Raw genomic sequence first — 25,159 nt, forward strand, 5'->3', positions numbered from 1 at the left:
GTACACAGAGCTGAATGCTCAACAGTTGAATGTAATTAGAAGTGCGAACTAGAATAAAGGCAGCATGGCAGTCCAACCAGTCCAACCAGTCCAAGTATTTAGCCTGACTAAAAGCGGGGGTGTGGCAAGTTTGGCTGGGCTTGGTTCTTAATAGCACAAAGTAAATTCTCACTTTAAAAGAAAAAAAGAAGTTGCTGCTGCAGATTCTTGTCGATCTTTTAACAAGACAGGAGATTCAGCCCTTAGAATGGCATTTCAGAGAGCGTAGCAAAAGTAACAAAAACAAACTCATTATTGCGCTCTGACGTTGATCTTCTTGAATCAGCCAATCAGCGGCGAGCAGAAAAGGCCAGCAATTTCATCAACACAATTTTGTGGAATCAAAGGCAGCAAACGAGACGAACCTTTCGCTGTCATCTTGCTGCGTGGTTTGATTAGACGATGGCGGCACTAAAGGCTCCGACTCTGTCGAGTCACAGCCGGCGCCGTTGTGATGGCGGCAGACTCATAATCATCATCGCCGTTCAGCAGGCAGACATCGCCTGACAAACGCTGGGAAACCAACGCAGCAACAGTTGCGGCCTCGCTCAGATGCCGGCAGCCGGCCTCTGCTCTGCACCGGATTACCTGCCAAACTTTGACTGGCCCGTCCCCGAACACCAATGTCCAAAAGGGTGTGAAATTGTCCTGTCATCTCCTCTCCTCTCTCGTTTTTCCCTTCTTTCTCCCCCAACCCCATCCACCTTTCCACATCCTCTGTAAACGGTGTGGAGCAATAAACAAAGCCGTAATCGCTCAGTCGGTGACTCGCAATGGCTCGCTCAGGATGCGGCGGGTGTCACGGCAGCCTGGCAGCCTTATTGATCTCCAAGGGAGGAGGGCTGGACAATTAAAGGTCTCCCCAGCCGTTAACAGATGGCGAGTGATGGCGCTCATCAGCCTCGTACTAAAAGTCTAATGTCCTACAAGCTGCAGTTGGCACGGAGGCCGCAAACAACCCGGCCGCTGACTGCGGCTGGGGAGAGGGTGATTATGGGAGGCGAAGGAGCAGCTGCTGTCTTCGAGAACACAGCTTGACACGCGGGGGCCTTCAAAGCTGTGTACCGATGCTCTGATGGAGGTCACGGGGAGCCAGGCTTGCTCTCCTCTTTCAATTACACGATCCGTGATTGAACAGTTCAGGCTGAGGAGGGAGGCAGGAAGCCAGCCGCCCCCCATTTCCTGTTTTGTACCCTAAGTCGTCAGTTTCAAGAGCCCCCCCCCCCCGACCCTCCACACGAGAGTAGATCTGGGACTCCTTCTCTAGATAGGGTGCTAACTGGTGACATTAGTAGATGAGTTTCTATTGGAATACGTTGGTGAATGAAACGGCAGCGATAGCGGTTTGGCTGCAGATTTCTCTTCTGCTGGTAAATTGGATAACTGCCTGGTTTGCTCAGGCGCCACTTGAAAACATGAAAGTATTCAAGTTCTGTATGAGCCTGTTGTTGCTGTCGTTATCAACCAATGACAGCACAGAACAGAAGAATACTGCACGCTGTACTACACTGAATACTGCCTAAAGCTGCATGAGAACAGCGTGGGGAAAACAAACAGATTAACCCAACATGTATGTGTGTGTGTGTGTGGATCTGCAGATTATTTTTCTGCTTTATCCATCAGTTTTGCTCCAGTGTTTGTTTTTTTTTGCACTTTCATCGTTGCCTTTCTTTGGTGAGCTGGTGAAGATCCGCCCTGATGCGATGGTTTGCCCTTGTTTTCAGATCCCAGGATGAACGGCGAGCTGAGATCCAGTCGCAGCGGAACAGCCAAGAGAGGAAACGGAGCTCAGGATAGGTGAGTTCGGACCCCCCACTCTCCACGGGTGTTTGAGGGGTGGGAGGGGATGGACAGGCTTGCAGCTTCAGAGCGGCTCGTTGGGATGGACATAAAGCCGCCTATACGGTCAGAACTTTTTTTTAAAGTTCTGTTTGTGTTTCTGCTGTTTGTGTCTGCACGAAGCAGACGCTGCAGCTGCCTCGATCTTTAATCTTCTTCTCCAAAGCCATATACTATCCTCCAAATCCCACTGCGGGCCGCCGCTGGGCGGATTGGAAACAGGACGGCTGCGGCTCTGTTTCTGCGGCCTGTCTTAAAAAAATAAAATAATAAATACATATATATATATATATATATATATACATTGGTTATTTTGGTACAAGTTTGTAGATATCAGTAGACAACTTGTCTCTTTGATATGACAGAAGTGGATGAATCAAATCTGCATAAAATGAAAGAATGACCATGCAGAAGGAGGCAGTCTGAGCTTTCCTCCATGCACAGACTCCATTTCTTCTGCACAGTGACAGGGAGGAGCCACTCAAGATTTTCCAATGTGTTCTGTCTGGGCTTTGCACATCATCAACGACTTACCGTTAATGCCCATTATATCGTAGAGAAAGTAAACATCTTTACAGCCTGTATCTAAAAAGAAAAAAAAGCAAAGCACTCCAAATGTCCCTGAGGACTAAAAAGGCTCCACAGGCGGGAAGGGGAAATAAATGTAATTGATTTTGGGATGAGCTGTCTCTTTAAATGCTTGAGTAAATGTTAAGTGGGATTTGATCAGTTTTTAATGCTGTCCTGGTGTTTTCCTCTCGGTGCAGAGCGGAGAATTATTTGAGTCAACAGGATTTTTTTTTTTTTTTTTTCTGAGCGCTCGGAGAGACGTTTGGCCACCAAATTGTTGAGGTCCATGAAGCCATTCATCCAACGGAGACGCATTCAGAGAGGTGGAGGGGAGCTGGAATCCCTTGGGAGATGGATAATGTGTGAGCAACTGGGAATGTTGCGTTTCAACAGGATTGTTGAAGCCCTTTTCCAGAGCTAACCGGCAACATTTGGTCAGTTGAAGTGAAACACGGACTCTGGATCGCCATCCAATGCAGACACTTTAGCCATCGCCACCTAGACTGGGATTTCTTGGCAGTAAGTCTGAAGCTTTTTAAAGTGCGAAGCATTTGTCTTCAAACGCAGATGGTATTTGTCCCATTAAGGAGGCTTTACAAGATTAGACCTAATGGGAACTTGGGACAGCTTGTTTTTTTTATAAACTTGTGTCATTGATGAATGGATAAACATGAGCCTCCTGGAAGTTTTCATATGAGTTTTCTGCTGCTTTGCACAGGTTTAGTGTCGTTAGATTTGATTAGGAGATGGAGGGGGAGGCTGAACCCATCTGTAACGCAACCTGCTGTGTTCAGATATGGGAGACGCGCTGATGGGGAGGTGTGCTTGTGTGTCTGGACGGTAAAGATGACAAATGGGTGAGCAAAAATCACTTGATTGTAGTTACTGTGGATTTGTTTTAGTCAGTTGGTTTTCAACGGTGAATCGAGTCCATGTGATGCAAAGCCGTTTGTCTTCATGTGGGGACGATCTGTGTCCTACATCGCGACTTCATGGAGTCCAGCAGCTGTTAGTTTAACATGACATGATGTCTCCAGTAAGCACTGGCCTCCTGCTAAGAACAGACACACACACACACACACACACACACACCACTCTGGCTTGCTTTTCACACACATGGCTTGACTTCTGTGCTGTGAGGACTCTCATCCTGATCCACCTCTGGAACCTGGTTCCATTTGGTTGACTCCACTCTGGGGGTTCCTGTAAGCTCTCTAAATAAGAAACTCGCTTTCTGTAATCAAATGCAGGATTTATTACTGGAGTGGACAGGAGCATGAAATTCCCTCAATGCGGACCAGCTCTCGGCCTCATCATTGGTTTCTTGTGATAACAAGAAAGCAATGGCGTATGTACTGAAGCAAATGGGGAACAACTCTTTGAATACATGATTTTAACATCATGACACAATTTGGTTTGTGATTACACAGGTTTTATTTTGCCGAATATTGTCGTACAGCTCAGGAAGTTTGCACAGAAGAGCGTCTTCTTTCGGGGTCCCTGAACAGAGTCGGTCACTTAGAACTGAATCCATCCGTATTTCCGCTGGGTGGTGCCAGCTCTACTCTCCCGGATGCCGCTTTGGTTTCAGAGACGTTGCTGGAGGTCATTATCCATTAGAGGATAGAACTGCCTCTGCGTAGCAGGTCCCATAGCAACGGCGTGCAGAAACTGCCATGTCATCCCTGATGCGACACACACACGGCGTTTGTGTTGACACACTATTGGATCTGAGCAGTTTCTTTTTTTTAGAACCTCAATGGAAGCAATTCCCCCAAAAAATGAGTGGATGCACATTGGTGAGATCAAGAGTTGCTGATGTCACTGCAGGATCTTTACATCCTGCACGAGGGACTAATGCTGATGCTATAGGACAAGGGGGGACACACAGATGCACTGCTGGCTCCACTGCACACCCGTAGACAGCCGAAACAAAGACGCCAGGAAGCTGCACAACAGGATGTGTCTCCTGTTAAGACATCTTTTTCTCTGAATCCCTCCTCAGAGAGGTTCACCGCCTGATCTGTGTAATCTATACAGCGTTGACGAACTGAGGAGGAAGCGTCCTAGATTCCCAGCTGGTTCCGGTTTGTTCGGTTTTTCATGTCGATCCGTGGTTTCGTTAGCGATGGAGCCTCTGACTGCATCAACTGTTTTTTTTACTCTCCTCCGATTAAGTTTGTAACGACCGAGCAAGATGCAGGGAAATCGAAGGAGACACAGAGGACAAGCAAGAGAGAGAGAGAGAGAGAGAGAGAGAAAGAGAGAAAACACTGTAATTATGTCTTCTCGTCCCTCGATCTCCCTGCTGAGTTGAGCGTTTAGTGGAAAGAGACGAATCAGCATTTCCTTTGTGGAGAAAAATAACAGCTCGATAAAGACGCGGCTCCAAAACTCCCAAGAAAACAAAAACCATTTAACCCATCACACATACACACAGGCACACACACACACACACACACACACACACACACACACACACACACGTCAACATAAGCTGAGATAAAGCTTAACAGCCTCCTTGTTGAAATGTAAATGTTACCTTTGACGTAGCGGCGTAGCGACTGCAGGTTTTTCATATCAGCCTCTCTGAGGCGACCAAATGTGTTTACATGCAGACAAAAAGTCCAGCACAGAAGTGCACGTGAAGGGTTATCAACAGACACACCTGTTCTCAAGAAGGAGTTTTCTTTTCCTGGTTTGGCTGTATGTTCTCCCGCGTTTAGATGAATTGATTACTGTGTATTGTCTGTAGTGTATGAGTGTGTGCGCGGATGGTTGTCTGTCTCCGTGTGGCCTCGCGATGCGCTGGCGACGCGTCCGAGGTGTATTCCGCCTCTCGCCCATAGCTAGCTGGGATAGGCTCCGGCAACTACTAAACCGGATGGGTGGATGGGTGGATGGGTGGGTGGATGGATGGATGGATGGGCAGGTGGATGGGTGGATGGGTGGATGGATGGTTTGACTTCTTGAGTATTAGTATCTGATATTAAAACCAGTCAAGATTAGAAGACGAGATCACCTGTCCACCAGGAGGGAAGGGAAACCATCTTCTGGGTTTTATTTTTGCCTCCATTCTTGACAAAGCACGACTCGACTACAGCCTACAGATATCTGAGACGCCACCAAAGACCTCAACGCTGCTCTGTTACACGTTACGCCTCAAAGCCTCGTGGAGAAGCGTCTTACCGTGGCGCTCGACTTCACAGTACGCCATCTTAAAAGTGACATGGATGATATTTAAGAGCCGGAAAACGATAGCTGCAGTAACATTAAGACGTTCACGTTTATATTGGACTAAAGTTCCCCTGCTGACCTGCCCCTCGGTCAGCGCTGAGGGAGCAAAGGTGGCACGAACGCAAGCGAACTGCCCATTAACTGCTGTCTCGCCACACACGTCACGCCGAGATACGCCACCACTGATTTATGACACTGCAGCAGGATGTTGAGGGCGAGCGGTAAATCAGAATAAATGGATGTGGCATTGGTGTGTGTGTGTGTGTGTGTGTAGGTGTGTGTGTGTAGGTGTGTGTGTAGGTGTGTGTGCGTGTGTGAGGAGGCGGCACTCAACTGCTGCAAGGAAGATGAAACCAAACAGCTCAGCTTGGTCTCACCTGCAGCCAAACACTCACCCATGAAGACATGAATATGTATGAACACACACACCAGCGTTCACGTTTCAGTGTGGTGTGTGAGGGGAGGGTGAGGGGTGAGGGGGTGAGGGGGGGGGGGGGGGGGGGGGAGTCGGGCTGAATGCTATCATTAGTGTTAGGCGGGGGTGACCGTTAAGTAGCAGCTATATAAATGCAAATTCCTCATCGCTTCCTCGTCGTGTCTCCGTGTTGGGTTTGAGTTTGGTTCAGCCAAGTGTAATCCTCCCTCACCCCACCCTCACCCTCACCCCTCCCTCACCCCACCCTCTCCTTTGTGCTCACCTCCACCTTGCTGCTCATCTGGCAGCATCCTGCGGCCTGATTTAAAATAGCAACGCGAGCTTCCCTTGTCGCCAGCTGCCGAATGAAGAAAGGATAGTGTGAACAGATCATTGATTTCAGCCTCGCTTTCAACGCTTTCTAAATGTGTTTGTCTGCTGTGTTTATTGACGTTGTTTGTGTAATTATTCCCATGAACAGAGCAGCCACCGAGTTCTCTAATAACACCATTAGGGTCTGCAGCAGAACCGCACAGCAAATTAAGAGCTTTATTAACAAGTGAAAGAGCTTTTTCACTGCGATTGTGAGCACAATGCTGATGCAACTTCGGCGCTAAAATACTGTGGATTCTCTATTGCAGAAATATTTATTTAACTGCGTTCCTTTTACACTGGTAATCAGCGCTTACTTTGCACAGTTCTTATTTTACATCAATGCATGGAAAATACTAAATGTAATGTACTCTTATGCATTTTTTATAGGTTAACGTTTTCAGATGTGACAGATATGGATGCAGAACCCGGATATATAAAAAAAAAATACTTTCAGGCCTTTATTACAAAAGGTCCCTGAAACCAATGACCGCAATAGTCATACATTATGTCATTGTGTTGCTAATGGGATTATAGTGGAGATAATTTATTCCGTGTTTGGTGGAAACTCTGGAAAATCACGGATTCAACAGACTCCACTGTTAATGTCAATAAAGTTTCATGTTGTTGTTTTTTAAAAGCATGCCCACCTCTTTTCAAAGAGAGTCTTTGTGTAACTTGCCTTCAAAAACTTGTACAACCCCTTAATTATATAATCAATGGATCCCAGTCCCATTTGGATCCCTACAAAAATCTCTAAAGCACATGTGTGTATCAGGTTCTACTTTCTGGCTGGCTGCAGGACATAGATTTTTTGGAAATGACCCACTCAATCAAAACCACACTTTAATAACTTTGGCATTGAATTATTTTAAGAACTCTTTAAACGCTTGTTAAGCCGATGTGTAATTAGTCAAGTGAGCCAAAATCAATAAGATAGAAAAGTGCTCCGGCTGCATTTGGACGCGATGAGGAGGAGAAGGGTGAAAACCAAGTGTTTTAATATTCCCACAGGGATTGAAAGTTGGCTGCCATACACGACATCCAAATGGGCCTGACTTTGCTACGGAGGCTTAGCTACGCGAACGCAATCCCAGTGAAGCTCCGCAACGTGCAATTACACAGATAAACCCACAGTGTGAGTCGTTAAAGAGCCACTTAGTTTGACGGCCAGAGCTGTCCTGCAGATCAATATTCATGTTTATGGGTTTGCTCCTACTCAGCTCGATGGGACGTAAACGCCCGGGCCGATCGGTCTCCTCCTGCCAGGGCGCATTTCTTCTTCTCTACTATTTATACGCTGTATATTTACATGATGAATGCTCAACACAGCTGTTGCTTCAGATTTCTGAAATGATCTTCATCAGCGTGTAAATGAGCTCCTCCTCTCCCGGCAGCAGTTTGAAAGTGACCGTTCTGCTGACTGCTAAAGCTAACTGGTCCCATTAAAAGCCAGTAAAAGAGGGAATTTATCCAGGCACCAACTTCACCTCTGTCCACCAGCGTAGCTCCCAATTATGAGCTGAAGGCTTGTATACCAGCCTTCCGGGGTGTAATGAGTCATTCCTGGGTGAGCAGCATCGATAGTTATAGTGCAAACGCTGCCAATTTATTTTGCTGCCTTGCCCACAGGGTCTTTGGCACTGTGATAAGTGGGTCCGAGAGCCACCTGTTCAGATTTACACCTTCCACATGGTGATCTGGATCATCATCAGAAGGTTCTAGATTGTTCTTGGTATCTTTATACACCAACCATGAAAAGTAAAAGTGAATCAGAGTCAATGTCTATTTTTAACTGATTTTTGAATCATAAATGGGGTTTTCAATGTAAAAATCTTTTTCCTGACCTCATTCTGGATCAGATCCAGAAGACATTTTTCATGATAGTTCATAGCAGACTCATTATGACTGTCATTTTTGGTGAGTGAATTGAATGCATATTTTGCAAGATATGATTTCTCGAAAAAGCCTCCATTATAAGTAAATGGTAAAATCCAGATTTCTTTTTTTTTTTGCATCCACCCAGGTATCTGGATCACTCTAACTGTTTGAGTTATGTTGCAGGCAGACAGACAGACAGACAGACAATCTGCAGTTAGTAATTAAAGATGTCATATGACTCGTGATGGTGTTCGGGTTCTGTTCCCTCACGAGACCGATGGGATCAGAACCGTGTGTTTCTATTTCTAACCTGTATTTCCTGCCTCCGCTGCTCAGGTCGGACTATGACGATGGCCACAACAACAGGTACCAAACATGTAAAAGCTTCAACATGTGTTGCATTTATCATGTTTTGTTTTCTTAAATTCTCAGTCCCATTTATAGTAAACACAAGTAAACATCCAGGTATCATTATATGTTGACAGTATTAGCATTTTTGGAAGCATCGGATTATTGTTAGCGTCACCGAAACATCAGTTTTTTTTTTTCTTTTTTCAACTTAAGCAACAGAAGATGCTCAAACAGTCAGACTTGTGATGAATCAAAGGTAAATTAATAAAATCTGAATGCGTGACAATAAGATAAAGGCAGCGGAATGCATTTTACAAAAAATACAGGGAAAAGTGGAGAAAAGTCTGTTAAATCTTCCAGAACACTGAGCTGATATATATATATATATAAAAAGAAAATTCTGGTAAAACCAGATCACAACTTTTCAGCTGAGATGAGGAAATTGGTTGCCCTCACTGGAAACATGAGCCGAGCCTCAACGCTCCTGCCGCGTCCTGCACGAAGCCTCAAGTTGATTTTTGGCTTGATTGTATCTTGATCTCAGTTTCGGGGTTAGAAATTTATCCTTCTGTCTCAAAGAGGTATTTACAGTTCCAGGAAAAGATGAAAACTGGGATTGGGTCCTGCAGTTTGACCTTGTAGCGTTCAGCTCGCAGCCAGTTGAAGAGGCAATTTACGTGGATGAGTGCCCTCCTCGCGCCGTCCGTCCTCAACCCATATTATTCTTCGCGACAGTGTGAGAAATGACGGCGTACAGTCACACAGTACAAGAACTAAATGGGGAGGAAGTGACAAATACGAAGGCTGAAATCACACTTTAAGGATTTATTGAAACGCAGAGAAGAAGGTAAAATATTAATAATGATGAGCAAAAAAGACGAGTCGAGAGACGATTTAGAGAAAGCATGAGATAATGAACTAGAAAAACCCTGCACAACGTACTTGCAATCAGCTTTGCTCCGATAGAGGCCTCGGAGACGGGGGGGGCGAAGTAATAATAGATAAGCGAAACAAAGAGAAACAGAGCGTGCGGCATGTTGCAGTTTGTTCGCGAAGCCTCTTTCCATGCAGAGATTTAAAACACTAATGAAAACAGATAAATGGAAACGTAGAACTAAAAAAAAAAGGTTGAGCGAGGTTAGATTGGTGAGGCAGGGTGTGTGTGTGTGTGTGTGTGTGTGCGTGAACGGTTTGAAGTGTGTGTCCCTGTGATCTCGTCTCAGCGCTGCTTTACATGAGCCTCGCTGCGGCCTTTCGTTTTTGTAGCAGAACCCCTGCAGTGTTTCTCTGCTGCTGCTCACCTGATGTTTCAGGACTATCCATGTACACATTAACGACGGCAGCATTTCCATTTTACCTCAAGAAGCTGGGGGGGGGGGCTCGATGCTAGAATAAAGAGGCTGACAGCATGAAAAATGAGGGTGTTGGCAGCCCCCCTAGACAAACGCTCCACTCACTTCCATCCACACTCCTTCCATCTGCTCGCTCAGCTGCATCATCGTCTTTGTCTTCCTTGCACATGCCCTCAATAAGCCCGCATGAGTCGGGCTCATTGCAGCGCTGCCTGTGGTTCAGCTACAACAGCTCACAATCCGACGGATCGCTGGGCAGCATCTGCCTTGATCTTTTCCAGCATGACATAACAAAGGCAGGCTCCAGATTGGGTCGGTACTGATGATGATTTGGTAACGTCACCACACACACTCCTGCCATGTTTGTGATACTGGACCTCTTTGAGGATTTCAGTACCCGGATGGATGTATCAGGCATGCCAAACACATTTCACAATGCGATGATATAATGGTTCAACTCTCATTCTTGGATGGTCTCAGTTTTTGTTGCCTAAATACAAACCAAACCCGTTAAAAGCACACAAACCATTTCATACCTACCAGATACTCAGTTCGGTTCTAGATCTTGTTGGGTAATCTTTATTAAATACTTTATGAAAACTATACACACACACACACGCACACACACACAGACACACACACACACACACTATACACCTGTATTATATATCAGACTTTAATTTTGTAGTTAATATGGAAGTTCTTCACTTTGTCCAGAGAAGAAGAAAAACTTAACTTCTTATCCCCGCCAGGTCTTAAATTGCTCCACAACAGACCTAACATGACCCTAAAGTCCAGAGAAAGTTATTGCACAATGATCGCTTAAGAGTACACAACGCTATCTTGCGCACATAAAACCGATCTTTGGTGTGTTCAACAATTTGACTCCCTGAAAGTCACTTAGTCTTAGGGTAACCAACGAATCAAACTGGCTAACTCAACTGAATCAGTAAGGAGATCAAATCAAAGTGCCACACAGCGTCAGGTGATTACTGCAGCTATCTACCTCCTGATTGGCTGATTGGCATCGTTGGGTCAAAACCTGACGTTCTCCGAGATGTCCGTTTCTCCCCCAAAATCTTTGTGCCTTGTAATAATGGTCGGTAGATAAACACCATTTTAACCCAAAGATCTCAGCAGCTGCAACAGAATGTTTGACCGCTGCAGCTGGCAGGTGGGTGATATTCCCTGCACACTGCCTGGCAGGAATTAATTTGGAATCACAAAGCTTTGTTGTCCTGCGATGAACTGGCGGCTTGTCCAGGGTGTCCCCTGCCTCTCGCCCATTGACTGCTGGGATTGGCTCCAGCTTGGCCCGTGACCCGATAACGGAATAAGCGGTTAGCAAATGAAGCTTTGTTGTGTGGAGGGCAAAGGGTGTGACGCTGTGGAGCCTGGCCGTGGCAACACCGCTGCTGTAAATATTTATAGGCGTTTATCTGTTGTGTGGGAATTAGCAGCTTAGCAAGGTACAGTAGCCCCTTCAACAAACTGGAGGTCTGAAGGTGTGTGTCGGTGTGTGTGTGTGTAGAAACTGCTGATCATATGTTAATCCTCTGCTGTGCTGCTGTATTTCTCTGTCACTGCAGGAAGCTGTTTGTGTGAGAGCATCAGAGCTCAAAAAATGTGTTACAGACAGACAATAAAATAAAAATACTCAAATCTGTAAGGAGATTAAAAAAAATAAAGTCTTTCGGAGAAGTCTGATTGCTCCGGCGGCGTTAGGCCGGCTGCTCGTGAAGTCTGATGCAAGCCTCCGCTTTTCTTTTTGTGAGCAACTTTCTGTATTTTCTTCAGTTGTCTGGTTTCATTCTTCCACTCCGACCTTCTGTCTGCCATTTCAGCGAGCTGGAAAGTTTTCAAAAGCTTCTGCTTTACATAGTTTTGTGTGTTCATTTGATTTAGCACATTGCTGGTCAGCTCAGAAAATCTTGACATGTTGAAATTTCAAAATTCCGCACAAACCAAGATATTTTCTTCTATACTGACCTCGTTTGAATCAACTCTGCATTAAAATGGCAAATTATTATTAGACTTTCACAGTTTTCCAAAGCATTTCCAACTTTTATTCAAACCTGACATTCATTTCCGAAGTTAGGTGAGGTTCAGAAAATCCATCTGTCATGACTGAGGCAGAAATCTTCACAGACGAGGTGCTGTTCTAAAGTTTCATGCATGTTATATTCAGTTCCTCGATTATTCTGGCTCCTTCTCTTTCTGAAGTGACAATATGGAAATGTTTCCTTGAAGAAAATGACATATTTCTCTGGGTTTGGAGCAATTTTGATAATCTTGTTACGGACCTTGACAAAATATACCTGCGTCCATTTGTGTGTTTTGCGTACATGAATATTTCCATTTATTTATCAGAAAAATCAAAGTTGAAGTGAAGTAGTGGTAGAAAGTTGAATTAAAGGAAATTACACAAATGCAATACTTACATTTACTTAGTAATACTAAAGACATAATCATCATGTCTTTTGATGGGATTTCTTCATCCCACAGTCGGGCCTGGCAGGATTTCATTCCATGTGAACGCATGAAAATTCCCTGGAGGCACATGTAATACATATTTCCTCAGGCGATTGAATTGTAAAGTCTGTTTCCCCCCCACTAAAGCATCTTCTGAAATGAATTAAGTGGGTACGTGCAGGTCTGTGTTTATGTGTGTGTGTGTGTGTGTGTGTGTGACAGTGAAAGTGATGAAGTGTATTCATGTTCCCATGTTGGAGTCAGTCCTCCTCCAGCTGTAGATGGCTGCTGTGATAGACGGCAGAGGTTGACAGGGAGAGGAGCGGCTGCTCAGCATCCTCCCCGCCGCCTCCTCTATCGCTCCCTGCATCAAATTGGAGCCGTCAGTCAGCGCTCACCCGCAGCACAACACAATCTACCAGACTGAAACAACCCCGGGAGGGAGCACGCCGTCTGCAACTTTAGAAAAAAAGAGAGGAAAGGAACGGAATGTGGGATTATCTGTGGGAATGAAATCACTTATCTGTTTTTCTGTTCGATAAATTGATCTGTCCTTCATAACGCTTCAGCAGGGGAACAGCTGCGCCGCAGGTTCAAGACTAAATTCACTTTGGGTTGACTTTCAACTGCAGCTACACCACAATGCCAAAAGCTTTCCTCCTCGATTAACTTCCCCACAGATCATTTTCCCGTTTTAGATCATTAAAGGGTTTCTTCTAAGTTAGCAGGTGAGTGGAGGAAGCAGAGAGAATAGCCTTCAGGCAAGAGCAGAGCTGCGTTCCGACACCTCTGTCGGGCAACACTTCTGATTGGCTGACACAGATTAGTGTTATGTGTCTGCATTGCTACTCTCTAAGTGAAAAAAGCATTCAGGGTCAGACTGGAAGTCGTTGATGAAAGAGAAGAGGGAAAGAAGGGGGTTTAATTCAAGCTGAAAAACATGCAACACTTAGCAATATGAATGTCATCCAATTACATCGGGCCTGATGTTAAAGAGCAGCGACGACGGGACAGTCAGACAGAGCGACCGCTGGTCCCTCTTATTCATCTTCCATGAAGATGTCATGCGTGTGTGTGTCACATATTTACTACATTATGGGGACACAATTCCATTCACAAATTGACGTCGTAGTTCTGCTATTATGTATTTGTCATATCGCAAAAATGAATTTTAAACATCCAACCCTGAACAAAATGTGGATTTATTTGCAATTCTAAAAAATAATCTCCAATAAATGTTAAGGTTTTTATTGATTTACATCTGCAGTAAGAACCAATAGGACGGATTCTGAGCGCACCACTGGCAACAGAGCCGTACTACATAGTTTTGATTTTGGGCATTTCATGGGATTTATTGACAAAAAGGTATAAAAGAAGACTAGACCTCTGGAAAAGCAGCAGAAATCATTCTCATCTGAGCGTGAGACTACAAACCGATCACCCGTCTGCAAAGCGTGAGCTAGAATGGGATTCATTCACGCAACAAAAGTGTCTTGTGGTACATTAATTTTCTAGCTTCAACATTCAAAAGTCAAGAAACTGTCAGCTTTAATAAATGTTGCAGTTCTGAGAAGAAAAGCTTTGTTTTATTATTGTATAAATCACTTGATTGACTCATCCCACACACCGACCTGCTCATTTGTTGCAAGCACAAGATTCATTTTGGTCATAAATTACCCTCCACTTCATTACAGCAATAAAACAGTCAAGAGACAGACGAGTAGCAACATGTCGTACCCCCGGGCAGTGATGCATCATGGGACGCTGTCTGTGCTGTGTGTGTTTGTTCTGCAGGGTGTTTGACTACCAGCGTGTCCCGTCTTCAGTCCTGATGGATCCCAGTCCTGTGAAACGATTGCGCCCTTCATCTTCATCCTCCTCCTCCTCCTCCTCCTCCACAGCACCTCCGAGGATGAAGAGCAGCAGAGCATCCAGCGGGAGCAACTCCACACACAATCTCTCTTGTGAGAGCAAATGTAAGCGGCCTGCTGCGCTCAATCCATCAGCATCTTCTCCAAACTGCTAGTGCCTCTCATGAAAAAGTCATATTTGAATAATACCCTTTAAATTTCGGTAACCCAGTCGCCGTACACTAATTTATTCACACAGGAAACAAATTGAAACTATTTAAACTGAACTGTTCACCGATGACGGCCATGAAAGTGTCCTTTGGTAATTGAAAAAAGAAAGTTTGGACGATTTAGCAACAAAAATACTCACGTTTTTGTATCAGGAGTTGGTGGAGACCAAACCAGAGAGTAAAGAGCAGCAGTGCATCGTGAACACAAACACAACTCAGAATAAATACGTAACCGCTGACCTGAAGATCAGGGGTTAAGCTTTTATAAAACAAAAAATATGCAAAAGAAAACAGCATTTGTGATTGAAAAAGTTAAAAATGAAACATAGACAATACTTTATTCTATTATATGTTTTAGGTCAATTAAATACATACAATACAGTAAATAAACAAAAATTCAAAAATACAAGTAAGACAAATATCTGTTTTTGTGCACAAGCTGGTAAATCTAATAGGTAAAATATAATAATCTGTTATTAACCTCTTCATTATGTCACATCTTTTCCTTTTTGGTTTCTTTATAAACTAAATCCAACCTGCTGATATTTATTGTGTTCATTGTTCATTCTAACATAAGTGAGCTGATTCAGAATTACGAGTGCTGCAGTTTCATCTCAATACTTAAATCTGCACAATCACTGATCCAGCTGTCCAATTTCCGAATTGTTGTGGTCGTGAATCCACTGCAGCCGAGAACAAATGCATAGATCTGTAAATATTATCCTGCCAGTGGCACAAACAGTTCACGACACGCTTGAATATTAAAACGCTTTTAACCACTGTTTTGATGGCGGAGGTAAATATTTGGGGATGTTCAACAACTCTGTCCAAGTAGAAAAAGCCTGGAGAAAAAAATGGATGCACTCAGTGAATCTTTCCTTTTCTAAAACCCCGCTCCTGTTATCTCCTGCCTGTGCGATGGCTTGTCTCGGCGGTGGGGGCCCCCAGGGCGTTAGAGAGAAGGCGGGTGGGGGTGTGTGTGCCAGATGGTCTCTTCATTAAAGCCTTCTGTACCTCGGGGCTGTCCTCCCTGCCATAACCCAGCTGAGCCTATCAGCACTCGCAATTAGACTGAGTTAATAGTGCATGGCAAATAAGAATGGTTGATACTAGTTTATTACAAGCCTTAATAGTTTTTACTTTGCACCATCACAAGGAAATTAGATTGCCTTTGCGAGTTTATAAGGTCAAAAAGCTTTCAGGAGTGAAGTAGTTTTCGGGGTTGTTTGGTGAGCTGTTGGTGCCGCTGGCGGCCCATTACACACCACAGCGAGGGCAATTGATGGGGCAGAACTACAGGCTTGAGAACTGCAGGGGTCACTTGATGGCGTTTGCATCTGCACAGATTTAAGAAGAGGAAAAACCTCCAAAGTCACATCAACATTTTATGTCCATATATTTTAAATATGCAAATGATATTAGAAATATTTGAATGAAATTGTTGCCATGGGAAACCAAGGCGTCCAAATACTTTTGACATGATTTTTGCCTCACTCCCTTATGTTGTGAGCGACCCCGTTGACCTCTCTGTCTCTGCAGTGAAGATGGCTGAGCTGCTTTCTATTAAAAGAGAGCTGACGGTGATCAAGGTTCAGATAGACGACCTGCTGGACTGCGTGGACAAGATGGACAGGCAGAGGAAGGACCGCTCAGGTAGAGACAGCAGCCATTCGGACATCATGGCTGTTGGCACCCGCCTTATAAGACTCAGATCTGCAGCCCATGAATCCTGCAGTCAGAAACACTTGTTAGTTTGGTGGATCATTTACAGATCCATCTATATATTTGCAGATTTTTCTACACATTAACAAATACTGACACAGATTTAGATATTTGTTTTTAATATATATTTATGAATCTATTTACACGCACACAGATTCTGAATATGAGTTTTCAAAATTACAAGTATGAGGAAACGAAGTGTTTCAAACATTTACATTCGTGATTGAGACACACAGGGAGATACAGCTAATCGACTCTCCAAATGTTTTTGCTGCGTAAAATGTTTTCCTATTTGCGTGAACCTGAATTGAAGTGACAATTATATAACTTTGTTAGTTTTATAACACTGCATGCAGAAATTGAGTTTTTTCTTTCTCCTCTGTTTTTACAGGTTTAGTGTAATATAGTTGTAGAAAACACATTATTGTATTTCCGTTCCAGAGTATGTATAGTATTTGGATAGAGTAAAGATGGTGGGTGGTATTTAAAAAAATATGATTATGAATATTTTTTATAAAAATACCATCACAGCCAGTCTTCGTAGAATATTATAAAACTTGTTGCCAATTAATGTTATTATTTATTACAGGTCTACTTCAGGATACTTTTATTTTAAAGAAAGTATAATATGCGGTTCTTCAGTAAATCCACTTTTTTACTTTTCATCACTGTTTACTTTACTAGATGATGATCTTTCCACAGGTGGACAGTGTTAATACTTTTCCCACCTGCGTCCTGTAATCTGGGAATCGAACCCTTTCAGGTCGTCGGATGCCGAATTCAAACATCAGTCGGATGGAGGTTTAATAGGACGACTGCAACTCTGAGCTTAAGTTATATTATTGCAGATGATCTTTAAGTAACTGTTGATGCGGAGAGTCGGCTTATTTTCCATCAGATGTGATACGCTATCATGCTGCATCAGTGAGTAATGGTTCAATGACAAACCCGCCGCCAGCGGAGCGTGGATTATGACAGGGAGGTAAACAGCGATAAACACCGGCCTCATAACCTTTCATAAGCTTCCCTTCAGCGGTTATCTTCTCGTTGAACGACTGTGTGTGTGTGTGTGTGTGTGTGTGTGGTTTTTTTTGACAGTCTTCATTACTTTAAATGTTTTTTTCCCTTCAGAATAAAAATCAGGAAACTTTTCTGCCACTGATGATGAGGTAGGACCGTAGGACGATAGATGTCTGGCAGACAGGGGCCGGATCTATTCCAATATTTCAGATGTCTTGTTTACGCATGCTTCAGTGTGAAGCAGGATTAATTAGATCCTGCTCATCAAATGAATTAAATACGTCCCAATAAAAGGCTATTCAAAGGTTATTTGCATCCTAGACGTCTGAAAACTTGTAAAATGCGTGTTCCCCTTCAAGCTTTACACAAAGATGTCGTCCCTGCAAAGACGGCCTTGTCACACAGTGTGTGTGTGTGTGTGTGTAACAGAGTGTCCTCAGAGCAGGGAGCCCAGTGTTTCGCCTCATCGAGGATCAGTCAGCAGTCTGGAGAGAGAAAGTCCTGAGCCCGGCGAGGCCAGCGAGGACGAGCCGCTGTACTACCAGCACTACTACCCCCACAGCTACCCCCACAGGGTAAATATACATGCAGCCACTGCTAGGGGGCTGCGTCAAGATGGCTTTTTGCACATGGGGAGGATACCTTAATTCTGGTGTAACAGCAAAAGCCAGCCTGAAGAAGAAGAACGCAGGAATAGCCAGAGGTCACATGCATAACAGGGCAGCTGCGGCTACACAGGTTCCAAACATCAGCCTCGGAGGAGCGGCCAAACGTCTGAAACAGTCCAGCTGCGTCTGGTTCAACCTTCAAGGATTACCCTGCGTGGAACTCGGATCCAGAAAAGCGTTGTAATGCTGCCCTCTTTTGGATTTCTCATTGCCAACACCAACATCTATGACACGCATGGACGACGCTGCTGTAAGACTGATGCTTGTGTATGAAATGTGACGTTAGATAACTAAAACCCGACGACCTAAAGGCCAGCGATTTTACAACATAGTGCAAAATACTTGAATCCACCTCAAGCAGGAATTATATCTCACGGGCTGAACGGCCATTATTAAAACTGTAATGAATGTGTGTGACTGGTAGCTGGGAATCAGAAATAGGCCGGACAAATAGCTGACATTTAAACTAGGATTAGAAGAGTGCCTCATTGCTGCGCAGCGCACAGAGCTGCCCAAAGGCAATTTGCATAATCTCGGATGCACAATGTGTTTAGTGTCACCTTGCGTGTGCTTTATTTTTTTTTTATTCAGCCCTTCATTATTGTGAGGCTGATTAGCTGCTTGGAGGAAAGGCGTGTTCAGTGTTTCTCTTCCTTTACAGTGAACCTAATGATATAGAATTAGCCTGCAGGCTGCCTACCTGGCTGACAGAGCGATGCCGGCTCATTAATCTGAGCGGAGGACAAACCCAGCCTCAATCTGCAGCATTGTTCCTCTGTCAGAAGCGTGTGTGTGTGTGTGTGTGGAGAAGGAAGTTGTGTTCATGAGGGCTGACTGTAGCGTTTCCACCGATCTGCCGTCTCATCAGGATCTGCTTTCTCTGTGCTTCCAGATAAAACAGCATCAGTCGGATGTAGAGGACAATCTGTGACGCCGCCTCCTCAGGTACGATCGCTGACACCGACGCATCAAAGGACCAGAGAGACGCCGCTTCAGCAACAGGAACAAAACTTTGATCATGAAATTAAGGTTCATTAGTAGCGAATCCACGTTAATTAATCTGTTGAAAAGACGAAACGTTTATTTGTTATCTCAGACTGTTTGACTTTTACTCTGTGATTTGCTTTGTCTTATGGTTCTGGAGATCCTTAGATCATCATCTCTCTCTCATTTATTTATTTATTTTTTCACGTCCCTCCAGAAACAGAAGCTCAGACACCTGAGATGGAAGATGATTCGAGGAAGCGTTGGTAGCATTAACTAGATGGGATTGACTCTCCTCCACCGCTGAATACATCACAAGCCATCACTGACAGTCTGGTCTTTCATCTCCAGTCATGGTTTCCAGTCCACAATAAGGTGTCGCTGACATAGAGACACGACAACAATATAACTAAAGTTCTGTTTTTATCACGCACTGTATGGATAGCTTGCTTATTTGTTAATATGTGTATTATTTCAACCATTTCAGGCAGATATTTATACTTGTGTTTATATTTACATTTAGAATATTGTCTTTAGAGATGCCGTCATAAATCATTTAATATCTTTAAAATAATGTCATGCCTAAGAGAAAGCATATAATTCATGCACTGTTTAATTATTATATTATATTATTATCACCGTCACCTTTCCTCCCATGTTGGACTGCACTCTGATTAACGCTGACTCAGCAGCAGCTGGCAGCGCCGTATCACAGTTTATTTTCATCAGGTGATGTCATTGTGTGTAACCAGATGTGTACAGGATCACATCAGGGGTTTTATGGCTCTTTGGGTGAATTATAGTTTAAATCACTTATAAAATTTGGTGTTTAAATCTGACTATAAATGGGGAAGATTGCATTTTTCCACGTGGGTCAGTTTAGCGGATTGAAACGTCGTTTCCCTTCCAGTTGGCTGCGTGAAACATTTTGCTGCAACAGTTGCAAAGAGTTGAGCTTCCGAATCCATTTGGGTCCTACATCGGAACAACTTTAAAGAATGGGCAGATCCAAACCCGAGTTCTTAGCTTCAGACCTGTAAATATGTAATACTGTAATATAATTCATCCTCATTCATGCTGCCCAGAGTCACCAGACAGAGAGCAATCCACGGCTGTCAGGGTCTCTAAGGGCGTGGGCGTGGAGACAGTTGCGTTTCTATGGTTACAGTGATATGCTTTCTCTGAAACGTTCATGTATTGAATCTCTGAATTAGATTGATCATCCATCCATCCGTCTCATCTACAGCCGCTTTCCTACTCCGCGGGTCACAGGAGTTGCTGGATCCTATCCCAGCTTGCTATGGGTGAGAGGTGGGCCACACCCCGAACACATCGCCAGTGCGTCACGTCTGCACTTTCTAAATATGTAAATAATATGATCATGTAAAAATTGTAATAGTTAATTTGATCGTCACCCCCCCACGCTACTGTAGATTTTTGGTTGTCTTTCTTTTTAACACATTAGTTCATTGGAACATGTTTGCAGAAACAACATTGTTGAATTCATTTCTGTGCATCCGCCCCGCATTCAACATACATTTTATATGATATTTATGGTCCCAGAGGACAAATGTGAATGTTATTTGAATTAATGTTTGTGCATTTACATCACTGATTGACGACACGTCTCCACTCCACACTCTGTGAACAAACAGGAAGGCAGCCACGGTAAGAACGTTCATCGTTCATTTAGAGACTAATTCTGTTGTAGTGAAAATCCTGTTTGGATCATTTGAGCTGTACCACCATCATAGTTTACTTGTACTTTGTGAAATCATGTTAGTTTCACCACATTTGGGTGATTGTGTTGTATATGATCAGCTGTGGCTGACTGTGCAGGAAACACTGTTTGTCCATGGCTCTAACGTAAAAGATTTGTTGCTTTAAAGGTAAAATGAATGTGTGCATCACATTTCAAAATTGACACTAAAATGTTTTCATACGAAATGCTGCAGCTGCTGGCCGAGAATCAGTTTGAAATAAGACTCTTCATTTGGTTTTCGCCGTACAGTTTCTGTTGTTGGTGAGTTTGTGTTTGTCCTCAGTGCTAAACGTAATCCATGCCAGTTTCTGTGTATTAAAGATATTTTTCATAAGCTAGATGTGTGTTTGGCGCTTTGTGTGTGTAACATTCACCCGACTCTTTAGTCAAATGTACAGTCATTTCAATCACAACAGTACAATCTGTCCTTCAGTTGCTCATCTGCCACTTCATGGAAGAGTTCAGAGGTTGAAATGAAGCAACACAGAAAAAAACAAATCACAGCGGCATTAACAAAGTGACCTGATTTCTGGAAAGCTGATATCCATTACTTGTTGATCGTGAACCAGGAAGGATCACATTGTCAGATGATGTAGGAGGTGAACTATAGCTCAGATCATGCCGGAGCTCTGGGTGCTAAGCGCTCTAGAGTAATTAGAAGAGTTGCTGGAGAACTCTGATGTATTGGCTGAATAATCAACTGTCTTGAGCAAGTTCGCGAAGAGCCAGTCTGCACAAAGGTCACTGCAAAGAAAGGGGCTTGTAATCGTGAATCTCGTCTCACATCGGTCAAATATATAAATGTTTGATGAGGTCTTTTCTCTAAGGAAACTCTTGAAATCTGTTGGCCACATTCTGTTCCCACGGCAACTTCGTTTCAGCTTCGCCGTGTTTGATCATGCTTTTGACCTCGTTTTACGACGACTGATGAAGTTTTGAGGAGCACTGTCGACACATTTTGTATTTATTTATCTGAGAGGATAAACCCCTTGAGATTAAACCATTTTGTTTTCAAGAGCGTCCTCAATCAGAAAAACTAAAGATTGAATGAAAACATCAACTGGGACATGCCTCATGGCTGAAATTTTCACTTCCATCTTGTAACCTTTTCAAATGATCAACTCTGTGCGGTTAATACTGTGTGACTGTATTAACCGCACAGAGCGTAGCTCACAGCCTCTACAGAAAAAGAAGAATCACTATCTCTTAAAGCTTAAGAGAAAATGCAGAGAAAAAAACAAATACATATTGACGTATAATAAAACAGTTTTTATCATGCTGAAACTAATTAAAGAATAACTTTTCATTCAGGCTTAGCCAATATATGACAGCGTCTTTGTTTTAATTAAATCAGCAGCATGTTATCATGTTCAAACAGTGAGAAGAGTCACGCATGTTGACAGAGGATGCTTTGGCTTCAGTGAGTCATCAGAGGCAGTGCGACCTTTGACTCCAGGTCTGTTTGCAGCGCGCGCTTGCTCTCAGCAGTGGGCGTGGCCAATGACTTATGAACTGGTTGGATGAGTTTTGGGAAGTGAATGAACTTGCAGCAGCAGAGTTACTCACACAGCGGTAAGTGTGCTCTTAGGCAAACACTGACATTTGCTCCGACAGTTTCTTCACTCAAGATCAGAACATATGTTTAGTCTTCACCTGCTTAAATACAAGTCTTTTTGTGTGTGTGTGTGTTTTCCTATTTTCTTCACTTTTTAAGAAGCAACGTGTTTTTGGTAACGCTTCACAGCGGTAACTTAAGAGTTTCTCAGTCTGTGGGCTCGGGGTATTTCCTGAGCCCAGGGAATCATGAGATTTGAGTAAAAACAGAAGGAGTCAAAGTTCAAATGGCTGAAAGTCCAAATTGTTTACCGGAGAGGCACAGAGACATGCATTCAAATACATTGAATGCATGTCCGTCACCCTACTCTCTGTCTGGAAGTGCTTCTGGTGACTGTGTGATGTCATGTTTGTCTCAAGAATGAATGACCAAGACCCTTCGATACCGGGTTACCCAAAGTCCCACAGGTGAAGTTGTCCACGCTTGTTCTGCAGGTCATGGCAGCAGCAGCAGAGTCCAGCCCGCTCTCCACTCACGTGCTGAACACTGCAGACGGCGTCCCGGCAGCCAGGATGGCCCTCAGCCTGCACAGACTTGACTCCAAGCTGATGATCTGGAACATGCTGAATGTCGGGTAGGGCTTGAACAGGTGGACAAAATACAGCGAGGGGAATGGCAAACATCAGAGTCTTTTCGCATGCACATAAATGCAGTTTCCAGTTTTCCTTCTGTCGTCACTGGGCCAGGATTCAACCATGTTGGTTCCCATTTGCAGATGATATATGCAAAGCAGGCTTCCCTATCAAATGCCCTGTTTCTTGATGCTGCTTTATTACTGAAGGTCCAGAGGTGAACGAAATGACTCTGACACAGTTCCCCCCCCCCATTTTTTTTAGCACAACAAATGAAGACGGACGCTGCCCGGGACTTATCACCAGGGAAACTTTCACCCCTGGCATGTATAAGATGCGCTTTGAGACTGGTTCATATTGGCAGACTCTGGGCCAGACATCCTTTTACCCCTATGTAGAGGTGAGTCTACACAACATGTTATTGATCTGTGTCAAGATATCACTTGTAGAGCACTAGAGATATATGAGCGACTGGTTCAAATATATGTCACATGTCTGTGAAATCAGGAAGTCATATCTAGAAAACAATATGTAGATTTTGGCAGTATGCTTTCCTTCATTCTTCAACCAGGCATTGAAATGCACTGCATGATGTGATGGCTCTTAAAATTTATTTTCAGCATGTTTTAGCTGGAGAATATGTAACAGGGCATCTTGATAAATGATGGGCAAATCATTTAGACGTAAAAGATACCAAAGTTGTAATATTGTTGTAGACATTTTGCATTTGTTTTGCTGACTTTAGTGGTTTTCTGTGTTTATGTGAATGTGTGTGCACGTTCCCAGGTTGTATTTACCATCAGTGACCCCGTGCAGAAGTTCCACATCCCTCTGCTGATGAGTCTGTTCTCCTACAGCACATATAGAGGAAGCTGAGAGCTTCAGCTGCAACCTGGATGGAGAGAGTCGCTGTTTTTGTTTCTCTTTCTTGGCCAAATTAAAATTTTGCTGCAGTTTGTTGAAACATACATTTTAAATATTTAATTGTAAAATATAATCTGTTTATGTGCTCTATAATCATTTGGTGTGACACAAACTTTTAAATCAACATACGAAACATTTAGGGTGTAACTTTGGTCCATGAATAAAGTGTGTTGTTATTTTTCTCCTTAAATTGATTAATTGACATTAATATTTAACATTTATCTCTGTAATTGATGTTGTATTAATTATTATAACACTCTATTCTTCTATATCAGCCAATCAGAGTTCACAATGGTGTTCTGGGATTAAATTAAACCTCAGCATTTGTTTTTAAGATTGAAAAACGGCACGGGAGGGTGTTTCAGGTGGTGAAGGGTGTCCGTGGAAACGCTGGTCGACTCGGTCGGACACTGAAAGCTCTTTAGCAACTTTAGCCTTGTAAATCATGGTGAAGGTTTCATGAACTGACTGAAATGTTTACAAATTCATCGGTAGCTTGATGTCCCGCATTTCACCTCAGCTTGATTGTGAAATTATATTTGAATCTGTGTTGAAGAACGGATATCCAGCTAGCTCTTTATTGCCCTCAATTTACCTTGATTCCTCTGAGGTTCATAATTCAAGTGACGAAATCCACTCAAAGTTATTATTTTATCCACATTTTCCCTTCCCTTCCCTTCCTTTGATTTTAATGTTAATGGGTGTCTGTAAATTAATAGTTGCCTTGGTAATGCAATTCTGTCAATTATTTATTGTGCCAATCTGTTGAGAAAAGTGTGGCTTCTGTTTTGTTGTGCCTTAAAAAAAACCATTTACTAAATATTTAAGGAGCAAATCTCTGACTTTGATGGTTCCCTGATTAAGTGAATTGATCTCTCCCTGTTTGAATAATTTGTGTTAAACGTCAATAAAAAATGTATTACATAAAAACCTCACCAATTACATGTGCCTCACGAAGCCCAGCAGACTCTGTTACACTGAAGAACACTGTTAAATCACTGGTGGGTGTGGTTACAGGTGCACATCCAACAGGTGACACAGGCATGAAACATTTGGAGTCTCGGTTCCATGTAATCGCTGTTTTGTATAATGTAATAGTTTGATCTCTGTATAACTTTCAAAATAACTCCAGTAAACACAGCATGTTTTTTTTCGGAAAACATTAAAAATAATCTTTAATTGACAGACAGTTTATTTACCTGTAATATGTGACATCAGTGACCAAAAACCTCCATCAACCATTGATCTCAGCGTAAATCTGATAAATGAGATTTATTCTGACTC

At 43.3% G+C, this 25,159-nt stretch overlaps 1 protein-coding gene across 1 annotated transcript; it reads left to right on the top strand.

Annotated features, from left to right (window-relative positions):
• Positions 1 to 22,816: 22,816 nt before the first annotated feature.
• Positions 22,817 to 23,827, top strand: LOC137894204 (5-hydroxyisourate hydrolase-like). Its single transcript, XM_068739683.1, has 3 exons — positions 22,817 to 22,953; positions 23,216 to 23,351; positions 23,738 to 23,827. Exons 1-3 carry the CDS (start codon positions 22,817 to 22,819, stop codon positions 23,825 to 23,827), a joined length of 363 nt encoding a protein of 120 aa, XP_068595784.1.
• The last annotated feature ends 1,332 nt before the right edge of the window (positions 23,828 to 25,159 follow it).

This window comes from Brachionichthys hirsutus, chromosome 5 (genome assembly GCF_040956055.1).
Source record: "Brachionichthys hirsutus isolate HB-005 chromosome 5, CSIRO-AGI_Bhir_v1, whole genome shotgun sequence".
Lineage (NCBI taxonomy): Eukaryota > Metazoa > Chordata > Actinopteri > Lophiiformes > Brachionichthyidae > Brachionichthys > Brachionichthys hirsutus.

What these genes read in the sequence shown, in the direction of transcription:
- LOC137894204 (XM_068739683.1), top strand. Translation starts at nt 22,817, where the DNA reads ATGGCAGCAGCAGCAGAGTCCAGCCCGCTCTCCACTCACGTGCTGAAC. An exon ending in TGGAACATGCTGAATGTCGG is followed by an intron (nt 22,954 to 23,215) that starts GTAGGGCTTGAA and finishes CATTTTTTTTAG; the next exon opens with CACAACAAATGAAGACGGAC. An exon ending in CCTTTTACCCCTATGTAGAG is followed by an intron (nt 23,352 to 23,737) that starts GTGAGTCTACAC and finishes GCACGTTCCCAG; the next exon opens with GTTGTATTTACCATCAGTGA.